This window comes from Eulemur rufifrons, chromosome 30 (genome assembly GCF_041146395.1).
Source record: "Eulemur rufifrons isolate Redbay chromosome 30, OSU_ERuf_1, whole genome shotgun sequence".
Lineage (NCBI taxonomy): Eukaryota > Metazoa > Chordata > Mammalia > Primates > Lemuridae > Eulemur > Eulemur rufifrons.
In genome coordinates this window covers 21724020-21739426 of record NC_091012.1, presented here as the reverse complement: position 1 = coordinate 21739426, position 15407 = coordinate 21724020, and the positions used below count along the sequence as shown (strand labels likewise).

Genomic DNA, 15407 nt, shown 5'->3' with positions numbered 1-15407 from the left:
GGTTCCTAACAGGCCACAGATCAGTACCAGTTCATAGCCTGGGGGTTGGGGACCACAGCTATAGACTACTGAGCTGTAGTACTTAAGTGAGTGACCTACAAAGGCAGGAAGGTAGTGGCTGAATGTTGGGAAAAGTGGAGAAACATTATAGTGCAGTGGTCAAGGACCTGGACTCTGTATTCACACTATTTGGGATCTAGCTCTGGTTCCACCATTTTCGGCTGTGAAACCATGAGCAAATTATTTGTGTGCCTCAGTTTCCTTTTGTCTGAGAGGGGACATATTAAGAGTACCCACTTCAGTGTTGTTCTGAGCATTAAAGAGTTCCTATAGGATAAGTTTATTCAAAATGTTCAGGACAGTATCTGCTATATGGTTCCTCCATATCATTGCTAGAATTAGTGCTATGTAGGTGTGGCACAATCTAGAGGATGACTACGTAAGCGAGTGGCAAGTAGAGGAGAGGACCAAGTTATTGCTGGAGAGTAGGTCAAGGAACAGAAAGGCAAACGTTATGGGAAGGTTCATCTGTGTGCATGTACAAATGACCAAGAATTAATATGTGTTTTGAATATTGGTAAGAAAGAATATTTCTGCCTTAATTTATGTTAGGTAGAATTCTTACATAGATCTTACCTGTTTGTGGAGACCAAATTATTGTAAAGGTCATCTGTGGGTTTTGAAATCCAGAATTAAGACATTTTAAATATTTGTAAGAAGGACAATTTCCTAATCAATGTCTGATGGAAACGATTATTATATTGTTTTAGCATATTAGCAGTGAACACAATCATTTAAAATTGGTCATACAAGTTGTTAAACAGACAATGTCAACAAGTATAGATTTAAAGACTATTCCATTAACTTTAATGTAGAATTATGTTTCCTTCTTATTAAAATTTACCTAATTTTTATCACTTTTTGTTTTATACTTGTAGAAGATATTTTGAGAGCAATGCAAGATTTTTCTACAAGCTAGAATTGTTCAGAGGCAGAAAAAAAATATATAAAAATTTATATGAGAAATTCTTAAAATTCTGTTGTATTTGGTAACAAAATATGTTCTTATAAAATACCCTGCATATATAGAAGTAGAAGACAGTTGATTGGCAAATTTATGGAAAAAAACATTTTGGTTATACATTTTAACTTGTTAATTGGCTTAATTTTGAATTTCTTCTTCCAGATTTAATATAATTAGTAAGTGTATTTTTATTTTGAGGGTTCATGAATGGTTTTGTTGGGTTTACATAAAATAGGAAAAGGTAAATTGTGAAGTATGCATATAGTGTATAAAATTGATACTTCATTAACATAATATTGAAGATTTTATGTTCAACAACCAGTTTTTAGGAGATCAGCAACAAATATATAGTGAAAAGAATGATATCCATAAAACCTTTGTAGATATCTTTTATTTGTTTTGACAGATTTTTTTAAATAGGAATTAGGCAGGAGTAACGATTGGGTATCACTTTTATTTTATAATGAAATATACGAGTATTCAGGCCCCGAAATAACGTAGAACAGAAGGGCATGCGGTGCTTAGCAGCAGTTGACTTTTAAAATGAAATAATGGATATCAAAGCTTCATGATCTTTTTAGGGAAACCTTCCTGTGTCCCAAAAGGGAGGACCCCCTTGATAACGATCACAAAGGACAGATAATTATGAGGCTCTCAGCTGTCATGGAGTATTGGTGAGACAATATGGAAACACCTTATAAATATTAAAGAGCAATCATTACTCTTTAATCATATACAGATACGTGTGAGTGTGTGTGTGTGTATGTTAGATTACGCCTCAGGAAACAGCACACATGGTAGGAAGACTAATCTCTATTTCCCTTGCCCATGTAGATTCCTCTGCTCCCCATTCCTTAAGAACTTTCTGCCTTTTCCTCATTCCCACCTTTGGCTTCCGGTGCCCACTGAATCTTTTTAGCCCCATGTCAGTTTTGCATAGGGCAAAGAGTGGCTCTCAACAAAAATGTCCGGAATTTATAAAAGAGAGGAGAAGCTCAAAACCACAGATAGTAATCAGTGGGAAGACCTAGACCACTTTTAACCTTGATTCCAAATTCTAGAATAATTGCAGCTGCAGCCTAGTGGATACGGACTGTCTGAGGCTCAATGGTAAACACTTCTCTGGTATTATTGATTTTAGTCTTCACATTACCCCTATAAAGTGGGTACCCTTATGTCTACATTTTCCAAGGGAAGCAGGGAGTGTTGGCAACTTTCTTACAATACTTACAGCTTATCGAGTCAGGATTAAAACTCAAATCTCCAAACATCAAACTGCACACGCCACCCTCATAAGGACTGTTGCTCCATGCTGGGGAAACAGAACTATACTGGATACTGTGGAAGGATGCAAAGGACATTTCACAATATCCCCTGCACTAGCAACCAGATCCTACGCCGAGTGTGTTAAAGACAGGAGACATATTTCTTTGACTCTACTAACACACCCCGTTTTAGTCCGTTTTGTGCTGCTATAACAAAGTAACTGAGACTACATAGTTTCCAGGTAATAGTAATTGATGTTCTCACAGTTCTGGAGGCTGGGAGGTCCAAGAGGAAGGCACTGGCAGGTTCGGTTGTCTGGCAAGGGCTGCTCTCTGCTTCCAAGATGGCACCTGTGGCAGCATCCTGTAGAGGGAATGAATGCCGTACCCTCACGTGGCAGAAGGCTGAAGGGCAACCTCAGTGAACACTGAGTAAAGCTTCTTTTATAATACAAGGGGCTTAATCCCATTCATGAGGGAGTAGCTCTCATGGCCAAAGCACCTCTTAAAGGCCCCACCTCCTACCATCATCACATTGCCCGTTAAGTTTCAACACCTGGGTTTTGGAGAAGAACACGCATAACTAAGCGTGGACTGGCTTGCTTCAGGTTTGCCCTCAGCACTGAAGAAATCCTAAGTAAGCACAAGGTAATTCGATTCCATTAATACAGGAAAGATTTTTATGGGAACTGTGAGTCTTTAGCCAATTCCTAGAGAAATAAAGGACATTTACTGGCTGAACGGAGGAATTGTGCTGGGGATTAAGTAGAGGAAGGGCCTTTGGGATGGCGGGCAGACACAGGTCCGGGGAAGTGCTTTATGAGCTTACAATAGGAAGAGGAACAGAGTTGAGGATCCTTTGGGGGGAGTAGTAGGAAAGGTGCTAGATTCACAAACTGACAGATAATTGTATCTAGACCGAGAACTTGAGAAGTAATCCAAAGTTAAAGTAATAGCGCCAAAAAGTGGAGAGGAAAGTGTGAATTCAGTGTTCTTTCAATAAGGATTCATACATGATGAATTAATTCACTCAACAAATATTTGTTGAGAACCTTCCATGGTCAGGCATTACCCTAGGTGATAATAAAAGAATAATAATGTCTGTCCTTATTGGGCAATATCGAATCCTGGCAACGATTGTGTGAGATAGAAGGGGTTATCTTATTTTATCCTCACTTTACAAAAGATGACACTGAGGACCAGCCAGCTTAAGTAATCGGTTCCGGATGACCTAGTATTTGAGCAGGAGTTTGAGTTTGTGTGACTCCAAAGCCCACACATTGCCCAGTACACTGTGCGGCCTACATAAGAGGGAAGCCGTGAGAGGTTGTGTGAGGCTTTGAGTACAGAGAATGAGAAAATTAGGTGGTTTTTTTTTATTGTGGTCGACAACACATTACATGAAATGCACGCTGTTAAAAATTTTCCGGTGTACTATACAGTATTGCTAGGTATATGCACATTGACTTACAGCAGACCTCTGGAACTTGCTCATCTTCTGTGGCTGAAACGCTATGTCCCTTGTTCCTTGCTTTCCCATTTTCCCCTCCCCCAGCCCCTGGCAGTCCCCATTCTACTTTCTGCTTGTATGAATTTGACTATTTTAATACCTCATTAAAGTGGAAGCGTGCAGTATGTCTCCTTCTGGACCTGATACCAGTTTGTTTCACCTAGCACGATATTCTCTAATCCAGCCATGATGTAGGAGTGTTTTTTGACAGTACAAAACTTGAGAGGTTCTTGAAACTTGTGAAACGTACACATTGCAGAGACGAATATAATGGGCCCCATGTTTTGATCACCTGGCTCCAACAACTGTCGAAAGGCAGCTCATTCTGTTTTATGTATTGCCTTCTCCAAATCTGATGTGGTGCCCGGGCCGACTCGACTATTTGAAAGCAAATACATGACTTTTTAAGTCAATTTGGCTTGTGTGTGTTAGACAATGTGCCTCAAGTCATATCGTTTTCAATGTTATATTTTTTTCCTAATTACAAGAGTGATTCAAGATTGTGTAAAACATATTCCAACCTTATAGAGGCACGTGATGTAGAGAGTAACGGTCTCTGTCACCTCACTGATAACTTTTATCAGCAATTTAATCTATGCTATCAGTGGGTCCCTTTCCCCCCAGTCTGCACACTAATGTGCACCTCGCGACCACGTGAGGGAGCTTATGTTGCTCTCTAGCCTTGTTCCCTTAACCGTGCAGCCAAATGATGATTCCATCACAGGACTGACAGTCAGAATAAACTAAGCCCATAGGCATGTCTACACCTTCGGTGCTTGAGACAGCACTAGCAGTCCTCCCCACTCAGGAATCTCGTGCATAAACCCTTACCTGCCGGTTGTCCTTCCTCTTTACACCTGATGTCACTGAAATTCAGGGAGCTCCACGATCACTTTTGCAAAGTGTTAATTTTCGTGCATAAACCCTTACCTGCCGGTTGTCCTTCCTCTTTACACCTGATGTCACTGAAATTCAGGTAGCTCCACGATCCCTTTTGCAAAGTGTTAATTTTGAGGAGCAACAATGCAGCACTATATGGTAAAGGTAGGTATTGAAATTAATATTTCACTTAAGCCCGTTTCAAATAATTCAGAAAGACAATACTGCACTGTTGGTATTTTCAAAAACCCTTGCCCTGGATTTAATATTAAGTTTACCTTTTCCCCTTTTTTATTCATTTTATATGTTCATACCGTTGTGTGATTATACTCTTCATTTTCTTATCCCATAGATATTATTATGGCATTTCCCACTATGCACGATCATATCATTCCTTAGAAGTAAATGATCCCATTTTCCTCACAAACAATTAAACATATCAGTTGGTACCTTTTGCGGGTCAAAATATATCTGCTACGTTAGACATTTAAACAAACAAATGCCCACGACATTCTGCACTTGAGACTTGTAACTCAAGGTCAGGACAGAACACTGCTAATTTGCATATTTTGTAGACTACAGGGAGGCGGAGATTCTCACCTTGAGGAGTGTTTTTACTGTCTGCTTGGTTGGGGACCTTTCGGTATTTTGATAGAAGTTGGTTCTTAGGAGGTCACTGCCTTCAATTCAAGCTTAGCATAGTAGGAAATCTCAGGAAGACACAAGCCATTCTGAGGTAAAAGGCCTGGCTCAGTGACTCCCAGCTGCATGGTCTTGGTGTCAGGAGGAAGACTGGGGAGACAGGAGCCCGACGCCTCCCATTTCTGCCGAACTGACCCTCAGGATGGTCCTGTGACGAAGGTAGTGTCATCATTGTGTTTTACAATGAAATGAGAACAAATCTGTTTTAAGGGACACAGACGTAGGAATTGAGGGTTCCAGATTGAGAAGCCTTACTACCTAATTGGTGTCAATGTGTTTTGGATGAGCAGCACTGAGAGGACCCTCATTCAACTGGGCAAAAATGCAACTGGCTGCCTGGTTCAACCTGACATCTCAGAGCATTTGCAGTCTGGGTGCAATAAAGGGGCTGTGTGCACAGATGCCAGGGCAGCCTTGATCTCCTCCCACTGCTTAGGCAGGGATGAAGGTGTTTTGCAGTTCAGACGGATAAGCTTTATTTAGATATCTGCACAAAACTAGTAACCTGGCCATTCAAATGTTGACGGATTTCGACACAGTAAATTTTGCATAGAAGAAATCTCATGGGTATTTGTTAGCTGGTCACCAGCGTAAAACATCAGGTGTATAAAAATTGGAGTCAAACCTCGGTGGCACTGTATCACCTTCGCGTAACCCTAGGCCCTGTGAGAGTTTGAAGAGCACAGCTCTGCTCTGGACTCTCCTTTAGGCCATGAGCTATAGCGTACCCTTCCTCAGGTCCCCAGTGTGTTGCGTGATAGATGCAATGTGACAATGTGATGCGTTCTACTGTATCCCCTGGGTCCCCAGTGTCGTGTCACCTTCAATCCACGTAGGATTAAGGATCCTTCTGCCCCGAAAGAGCTACAGGCCGTCACCAATCACTGTGTTTGCAAAGCCTTCTTGCCTTTACACCCCAATGTCTGAGTTTGTCTCTGCTAAAGTCTCACGCCATTGGTGGTAAGGCATTCTTTTAATTGAGGAGCCCTGGTGTCAAGAAAGGACTTAATCCCCCCACACGGGGCTGCCAACTCCTCATCCAATGGATGGTTTCCTCTGCGGTGCCATCACAGGATAAATGGTCAGCTGCCTGTGCTCCACGGACACTGTGAGACTGCGATGTGGGTGACGGTTGTGTTCACGGACACTGACTCCTACGTATAGAGCAAGCATACACGATACATAATGAAATAATGAGAAAACTCAGAGACTAATTAACATGTACTACATCCATCTTCAGTAAAAGAAATGTTGACCAAAATACAAAATAGTGATGGTTTCTATTCCTCAAAGGTAAAAGAATATACTCGTGAGAATTAAGTGCACAGAAAACAGCCTGAAGTGTTTATTTCACGTCTATACCTATTGGCAAAAGTTCTCAAATGAGGGACGTCTTAGGACTTTGACATCATACTGAAGACATATATTCCAACACATACTTTATTTTATTTTTTTTATTTCATCTTATTATGGGGGATACAGAATTTCAGGTTACATACGTTGCCCATGTACCGCCTGTCCCCCCAAGTCAAAGCTCCAGGCGTGTCCCTTCCCCAGACAGTGTGCATTGCACTCATCATGTAGGTATATACCCATCCCCCCTCACATCCCCCCCTTTCTCCGAGTGAGCACATTCAAGCACCAACACATACTTTAGATTAAGGGGAAAATCTTTTACAAAAGTCAGGAAGTAAATTGACCCAGAGTATTAAATATTTATTCACGGTGGAGGCCTCACTTCTTCCTATATAAGATACCAGAGTTTGGAAAATAGAATAGGAGTGCACTTGTTTTTAAAAATTTGGAAAAAAGTTAAACGAAGTGAAGAATGCGTTCAGGGGCCAGAATAACAATTGTCCACATGCAGAAACTCGGGAGAAAGTCACTCCTCTTCTCTAAGTGGGAGTGGATTTTTCAACGGCATGAAAGCATTTTGAGTAACTCAGCAACAGATCGAGTTTCACTGACTTATACACATCAAATTCGGAAACAACTTCGGGTTCATTAAATGCAAGACGTACAATTGAAGATTTTGTGTTTCATGGATAAAACCATCAATCACATAAAAGAAAAAGGGAGAGAATTAATTTTTCTCATATTTACATGCATATAAAATCAACTTCGCATACGCCAACTGAACATCACACTTTTAAAAATATTCTGTCTCAACAGAAAGGTATACAATATTGAACCATAGGTCACTAGGTATATATACATTAATTAAATACTTTTGCTCATGCTAAGGGCAGGTGTGATTTATCAATAAGAGTGGACACAAATAAATTAAATGAAATTTTGAATTTTTTTGTGAAAGTGACATTTTTCACAAATCTATGTCTCACAAGTGATATTTATATATCTTAGTCTTGGTCTTAATGATTTTTGGCAGTGTAACATCTTCTGGGGCACAAACTTGTATTGCTTTTATTAAGTCCTGTAAATCTGCAGAACATATTTCCTCTGGAGTTTTATGGTATTAGAATCAGTTTTGTAACTTACTAATTTTGCACAAAAGGGTGTACATAGATTTTATCTTCTTTAACTTTTTTCTTAAGGAAGACCAGTGTAACCTTCCATACCTGTGATTTCTGCCATTTGAGACTGACACAGATCCACTGAGGCCAAACGTAAAGTTGAATCATCTTTATTGCTAAAAGTTAGTTGACAGTGCTAGGGAAACAAAGTCCCCAATACTATCAAGGGGCTGAAAGCCTGAAGCATACAACTTTGGAACGTCTGCTACTCATAGAACTCTTTAGCTTTTATTTGAGTTTTAACAGAAAGGGGGTCTGGCGCTGAACAAACACATGAACAAAGAACATATAATAATTGAAACTAGACTTTTTAGGCCACAATAGCTTCATGTAGCTCATTTTAAAACCGTATCCTATCACACAGGTTCAGCTTCGAACTTCAAAGTGTCATCAGAATAACAGGGACAGTATAATCATCTGAACACTGGCCACTTCTTCCCGCTGCTGTTACAGGAAGAGATATTAATCATTTCTTTCATCTTTGTGTATTATGAAAAATTCAGCCAATACAATACCTTAGTGCTTAATCAATCCTTAGTTTTGAGTTTCAAATACACAATACTTACATTTTGCATCATCAGTTTTGTTGGCAACGCGCCGAATTCTTTTCCAAGTTCACTTCCTTCACCAATAAGATTTCCATGATCCTCCTCCAGGTCCTGGACACTCTAAAACAACAAGCCTAGTTCACTTCTAAACCACCACGTTTCATTACGTTATAAATACGTACAGACACATTTCAAAAGAAGTACAGTTTAAACTTCAAATGATGGTCATTATTTATTCCAAATAAAAACCATACTGAGTATTGCATGAACACCAAAATACCCACTGCATAAACATAGAAATGTGTGACTTGAGCAAAATATTATTGTAATAGGAAGTACAACGCTAACACCCCTTACATGAAGTAATATGACAATGAACTTTGGAAGCCAAGGTGGAGCAAAGAACAGAAAAAGAGCTAAGTTCCCCTCGATCAGTGCCATAATCGTGAAATCCCTGAGTAAGTTTCCAAACCACCAGGTATTAAAACATTTATCATCCCTAATGGTAAACAAAACATGATTTCCTTAAAGGGAATATTCTGACCTGTAGAACGACCTCTTCAATTATTAAAAAATAAAAATAAAAAAAATTTGTGATTTAAATCATTACCCTTCGTTCCACAAACAGTGAAATAGTGCATCCTACGTAAAGCAAAGTGTGTCGAGTGCTGTGGAGGGATTAAAAGATAAATACACAATCTCTTCCATATTTGGGGGTCAGGAGCAAACACATAAATAGAAATCACATAAAAGTTGCATAATAGGAATGGAAGGTCAACTTGCTGGAACTATGCAGTAAAAAAGTGGAGGTTAATAGCTGCTTAGTAGGAAAAGGCATGAAATTTCGAAGGGGGAAGAAAAACGAGTCATAGCTATTGTGCAGGAAGAGCACAGGAAAGCACGGGGTGATGCTTAGCTGCGTCAGAGAGTGATGTCTCCCTGGGGGACGAAAGAAAGGACACAGCCAACGGAGTTTCAAAAGGGGTCATCTAACGGGGGGCGGAGGGACTGGTCTGTGAATGTCTAAGAATTCAGGAGGGGAAGCTACTGGCAGGCTGGGAAGAGTCAAGGGTTATATGTTAGGAAGATAAACTAAAAATGGAGCTATCCTATGGCCCAGCCATCCCACTGCTAGTCATGGATCCAAAGAAAGGAAATCAGTCTGTGGAAAAGATCCCTGCACTCCCACACTGACTGCAGCACTAGTCACAATAGCCAGGACTTGGGATCAACCGAAGTGTCCATCAACTGATGAATGGATAAAGGAAATGTGGTACACACACAATGGAGTATTATTCAGCCATAAAAAAATGAAATCCTGCCATTTGCAGCCACAAGGATGGAACTGGAGGACATTATGTTAAGTGAAATAAGCCAAGCAGTGAAAGACAGACTTCCCGTGTTCTGACTCCCACGTGGGAGCTAAACATTAAAACCATTGCTCTCACGGTGCTAGAGAGTAGAATGGTAGGACTACAGGCTGGGAAGGGTAGCAGAGAGCGGGGATACAGTGGGAATGGCTAACGGGTGCAAATATATAGCCAGACAGAATGCACAAGATCTAGCATAAGACAGCACAACAGGGCGACTACAGTCAACCAGTTATCGTATACTGTAAATTAACTAGAAGGGTGAAATTGGAATGCTCCTAACACAGAGAAACGAGAAATGCTTGAGGTGACGGGTAGCCCAGTCACCCAGATTTGATGAGTCCACACTGCATGCCTCTGTGAAGACATCACATGTACCTCGTAAATATAGACAACTATTAGGTACCCATAAAAAAATTAAAAGCAATTTGTCATCACATCAGTAATACTGCAGTACTGCAATACTACTGCAATACTGCAATAGTGCAAGCAAATATACCATGAACTACTCAGGAAATCAATTTGAAATAAAAGAAATACTCATTCCTTACAATTGGGTCCTTGCTCTTTGAGAAACATTGGCAGTAGACAGACAATGCAGTCACATGTAGCAGTGACCTACTCCTCCCGTGTTCATCTATATTTACTCTGCTACAAAACTCACTGTGGAACAAAGAGCCATGAAGACTCTTAGTAACCTATTAGAATTCTAGAAGAAAACGTAGGAAAGACTCTTACAGACATTGGCCTAGGCAAAGAATTTATGAAGAAGACCCCTAAGGCAATCACAGCAACAACAAAAATAAATAAACGGGACCTGATCAAATTAAAAAGCTTCTGCACAGCCAAAGAAACAGTCTCGAGAGTAAACAGACAACCTGCAGAATGGGAAAAAATTGTCATATACTACACATCAGATAAAGGACTGATAACAAGAATCTATTTAGAATTCAGGAAAATCAGTAAGGGAAAATCAGTAAGAGAAAATCGAACAACCCTATCAAAAAGTGGGCAAAGGACATGAATAGAAATTTTTCAAAAGAAGATATAAAAATGACTAACAAACATATGAAAAAATGTTCAGCATCTCTAATCATCAGGGAAATGCAAATCAAAACCACAATGAGATATCACCTAACTCCAGTGAGAATGGCCTTTATCAAAAAGTCCCAAAACAATACATGCTGGCATGGATGCGGAGAGACAGGAACACTCATACACTGCTGGTGAGACTGTAAACTAGTGCAACCCCTGTTGAAAGCAATGTGGAGATACCTTAAACAGATTCAAGTAGACCTACCATTCGATCCAGCAATCCCATTATTGGGCATCTACCCAGAAGAATAAAAGTCATTCTATAAAAAAGACACCTGCACCCGAATGTTTACAGCAGCACAATTCGCAATTGCAAAGATGTGGAAACAACCCAAATGCCCATCGATTCATGAATGGATTAGCAAAATGTGGTATATCTATACCATGGAATATTACTCAGCTATCAGAAATAATGGTGATATGGCATCTCTTTGTTTGTCTTGGAGAGAGTTGGAACCCATTCTATTAAGTGAAGTATCCCAAGAATGGAAAAATAAGCACCACATGTACTCACCAGCAAACTGGTTTCCCTGAGTGCACATTTGGGAATAACACCAATTGGGTATCGGACAGAGGTGGGGGCTGGGGGGGAAGGGATGTGTGTATACCTACTTGATGAGTGTGATGCGCACTGCCTGGGGAATGGACACGCTTGAAGTTCTGACTGGGGGGACGGGGGTGGGGGAAGGGGATGGGTGCACACCTACATGATGAGTGAGATGTGCACTGTCTGGTGAATGGACACATTTGAAGCTCAGACTCAGGGGGATTGGGAGGCATGGGCAATATATATAACCTGAACTTTTGTACCCCCATAATGAGCTGAAATAAAAATAAATAAATATAAAATAAACAATCTGTAGACAGAAGTGGAATTGTTGACATTTCCAGAGAAACTATAGCCACATTACCTAGGCAGGATTTTAGGTAAGAAATATAAACAGCAGGTAATGCTGAAGGGTGGGAGAGAACAGAGTGAAGCACCGAATGGGGTGGCCACGAAAAAGAGCTTGTGGGAGACACCTTCTCCCTGCCATGTGACCCACCAGAATTTAACAGGGGAGATGAGGAGGGTGGCAGATGTGTTAGCAAGGATCTTTATGGGTGCTAAAGGAATCTTCCCTTTCTGCAACCAGAGTATATAGGCCTTCCAGCATCCCCCCATCCGCATGCAGGTGTCAGGATGGTGCATTGTGATGTCTAAGGTCCCCCAGGGCTCCCATTGGCTGGGGAGTGGCTCAGTGACCAAACAAAGCTCAGGGGGCGTGGCCGGGCCCTGCTGAGACGTTCCATTCTCACTGGCCTTCTCAGGCGGGATGCCAGTGGATGGAGAATTAGAGGCTGAACTGCCTATCGGTCACCGCCCGCTCCGTTGTGTGCCTCTCCACCCTGCAAAGCCCCTGGGCCCTGCCACACTGACATCAGTGTGTCTCCTTGCCAGGGTCCTATGTGCGCCTGATACTCAAGTTCCAGGTCCAGAGGGAAGTCAGCAGCTACCTTGGGCAGGTCTACTGGCCTACGGTCCTCACCACTATTCTCTCCTGGATATCGTTTTGGATGAACTATGATTCCTCTGCAGCCAGGGTGACAATTGGTAGGTCCTGTCTCCGTCCCAGGGAGGAGCGTGGGTTGTCTTCCTCGGAATAAAAAAGGCGAGCGTAAGGGAGTGGTACCTGGCGCAGCGTGTGACTGCATGGGCAAGGAAGCAAGGGCTTTTCCGGCAGGCGTATGTGTAGGTGCTCGGCCAAGCCCCGGTGGAGAGACTGACATTGGAGACGGGTGTGAAAAACACACTAGACTTGCAATCCTGGTATGTTGTGCCCAAAGTACCAGAATTCATAGTTTGTTGAGTCCATAACTCAATGGACAAGTCACACATTTAGAACAGAAATACAACACAATAAACATTGATTTAATCCAGGCATCATAACGCATTACCAGGCAACAGGGCTTCAAGAGGAGCTGCCCTGAAGGAGCCTCTAATCGGCCCCAGATCCAGGCCTGCTTTCTCTGTCACCGTCTTTGGGGCAGACTCCTCGGCCTCCTTCTTCAGGAGATCATTCGGGACTAAACCTTTGCACTTGTGTAATAGTTTAGGGCTCACAAAATTTTCCCAGGGACTAAAGGAAGACAAAAGGGGAAGGGGCCAGCACAGGGCAAGGGGGAACCACAGGTGTTAATCACGGAAAAGCAGCCTTGGCTGGGGTTTTGGCACTTGACCGTAAGAGCGATGGGATGTCGTGGACTGCTGAGGCAGAGGCTGGGCTTCAAGATGGGGGAGGAGGAACAAAGCCAGCACTTCAGCAAAGGCGCTCCCCGGCCCAGAGAGGTGCAGGCTTTTGCTGAGGGCCCTCCTCACTCCAGAGATGGCCAGGGGCCCAGTGGCTTGCCAGGAAGCTCAGCCACCAGAGGAGACTGAGCCGGTGCCGTTCTGTTTGTAGGTCTCACTTCGATGCTCATCCTGACCACCATCCACTCTCATCTGCGGGATAAGCTCCCCCACATTTCCTACGTCAAGGCCATCGACATCTATATCCTCGTGTGCTTGTTCTTCGTGTTCCTGTCCCTGCTGGAGTATGTCTACATCAACTATCTTTTCTACAGCCGGGGACCTCAGCGCCCCCATAGGTGACGCAGGAGGCCACGAAGAGTCATTGCCCACTACCGGTACTAGGAAGTGGTGGTGGGGAACGTGCAGGTTTGACTTTTTGATTGACAATAAGCTTTCCCTGAGCACCTGTGGAGCCCCAGCTTAGCGCTTTTGACCCTTCCGCATTTCGTAGTTCCTTTAATCTTCACACGCACAGACACACAGCACACGTGTGTGCGCACACACACACACATGAACAGGTAACGAGGAAGTAGGACTCTTTATCATCACTCCTTGACACATGATCATTGTCCAAGGTCACAAAGCAAGTACACGGCAAGGCTGAATTTCTGCAGACCTTTGGACAAAATCTAATCCACTTTGCACACGTCCAGGGCAGGCACTGAAGCTGGAAGGGAAGATGGGCAGAGGGAGGCTGAAAGGAAGACAGATGCCGGAGAGGCTGGCCTGCCTACCCTGCCTTCTTTGGCACTTCTGACTCCCAAGGCAGTGCTGAGGCTCTTGCTGTGGGCGGTACGTTAATGTCCAACAACGTCCCTCCTCCTTCGCAGAGAGCCCAGCCCTGCCTGCCTGAGCAGGCCTCCATCCACCACACAGCGCTCCCGAGGGAGCAGCTGCCCCCAGGCAGACATCCGCTTGGCAGCCGCCATGGCCTGCCCTTGCATGCTGACAGCCTCTTGGTCCTGTTCCTCAGCCCCCTGCACACCAGAGACCCCTAGCGGAGACGGCTCTGTCTGTCAAGAGATTGACAGTAACAATGCAAGTGCTGATGAGGAAAGACCCTCCCCTCTCCCTGCCCCCGTGCATAGCCACCTAGGCCACAGGAAACTGATGAGCCTATCCATTATCTCCTCAAAGGATGGCCTGATTATCGTGGAAGACGGAGTCAGCTCTCTTCCCAACACCCCGGCTCAGGCCCCCCTGGATAGCCCGGAAAGCCTCAGTTCTCTGATGTCCATCTCTGAACAGGCCCAGCTGGCCACCTCAGAAAGCCTCAGCCCACTCACTTCTCTCTCAGGCCAGGCCCCGCTGGCCACCGCAGAAAGCCTGAGCAATCTCCCCTCCACCTCAGTGCGGGCCCGCCTTGGCTACGGTGTTTGCTTTAACGCTTTCCAGAACAGTGACAGTGTCATTCCCACCGAAATCCGCAATCGTGCCAAGGCCCATGGCCGTGCTGAGACTCGTCACTCCAAAGACTCTGATGGGAGCTTGAGCTCAGACGAGAGCCACGGCCGTCACCCCAGTGGGCGGCCCGTGCTTCGCCGTGGCCAGGGCTGTGTGCAAAAAGCAAACCGTGAGCTGGAGGAGATCCACAGCTTACACGATGACGTCAATGTTGAGAGCAGCTGCCTTGGCCTTGAGGAGCAGCCCGAGTGTGATGCTGATAGTATCTGGAGCCTGGATGATGATGACCTCATGGCCAGTGGCCAAGACAAGGACAGTAGCTCAGAGTCTGAGGACAGTGCCCCCCCGAGCCCTGGGTGCGCCTTCCCCGAAGAGTTCTCCTTCGATCTCTTCAACCCCGACTACGTCCCTAAGGTTGACAAGTGGTCCCGGTTCCTCTTCCCTCTGGCCTTTGGGTTGTTCAACATTGCTTACTGGGTGTACCACATCTATTAGGCCCCCAGTGGCCCCAGAGCGGCAGGGACACTGTGCTCTGCTCCTTTATGGTTTCTTTTGGTTTTATTTTTCCCTCTCTCCTTCATTCCTTTTATTTTGTGGCTTTCCGGGCAATCTGATCAGTTCCACACTTCTCTTTATAAACATGAGTTGCCGAGTGATTGGAAAGCGTGTATTCTGGCTGGAAAGGAAGGGACTGAGGAGGATCTGGAGGTAAAGAGCACATTGATTTCCTTTCCTGCTAGAAGG

At 43.6% G+C, this 15407-nt stretch overlaps 1 protein-coding gene across 1 annotated transcript in view; it reads left to right on the top strand.

Annotated features, from left to right (window-relative positions):
• Window positions 1-15158, top strand: part of LOC138378826 (gamma-aminobutyric acid receptor subunit theta-like) — a 36220-nt gene extending 21062 nt beyond the window's left edge. Inside the window, 3 exon segments of the mRNA XM_069464163.1 lie at window positions 12369-12521; window positions 13369-13625; window positions 14397-15158. Of these exon segments, the coding sequence (XP_069320264.1) occupies window positions 12369-12521; window positions 13369-13625; window positions 14397-15158 (1172 nt within the window).
• Window positions 15159-15407: the final 249 nt, after the last annotated feature.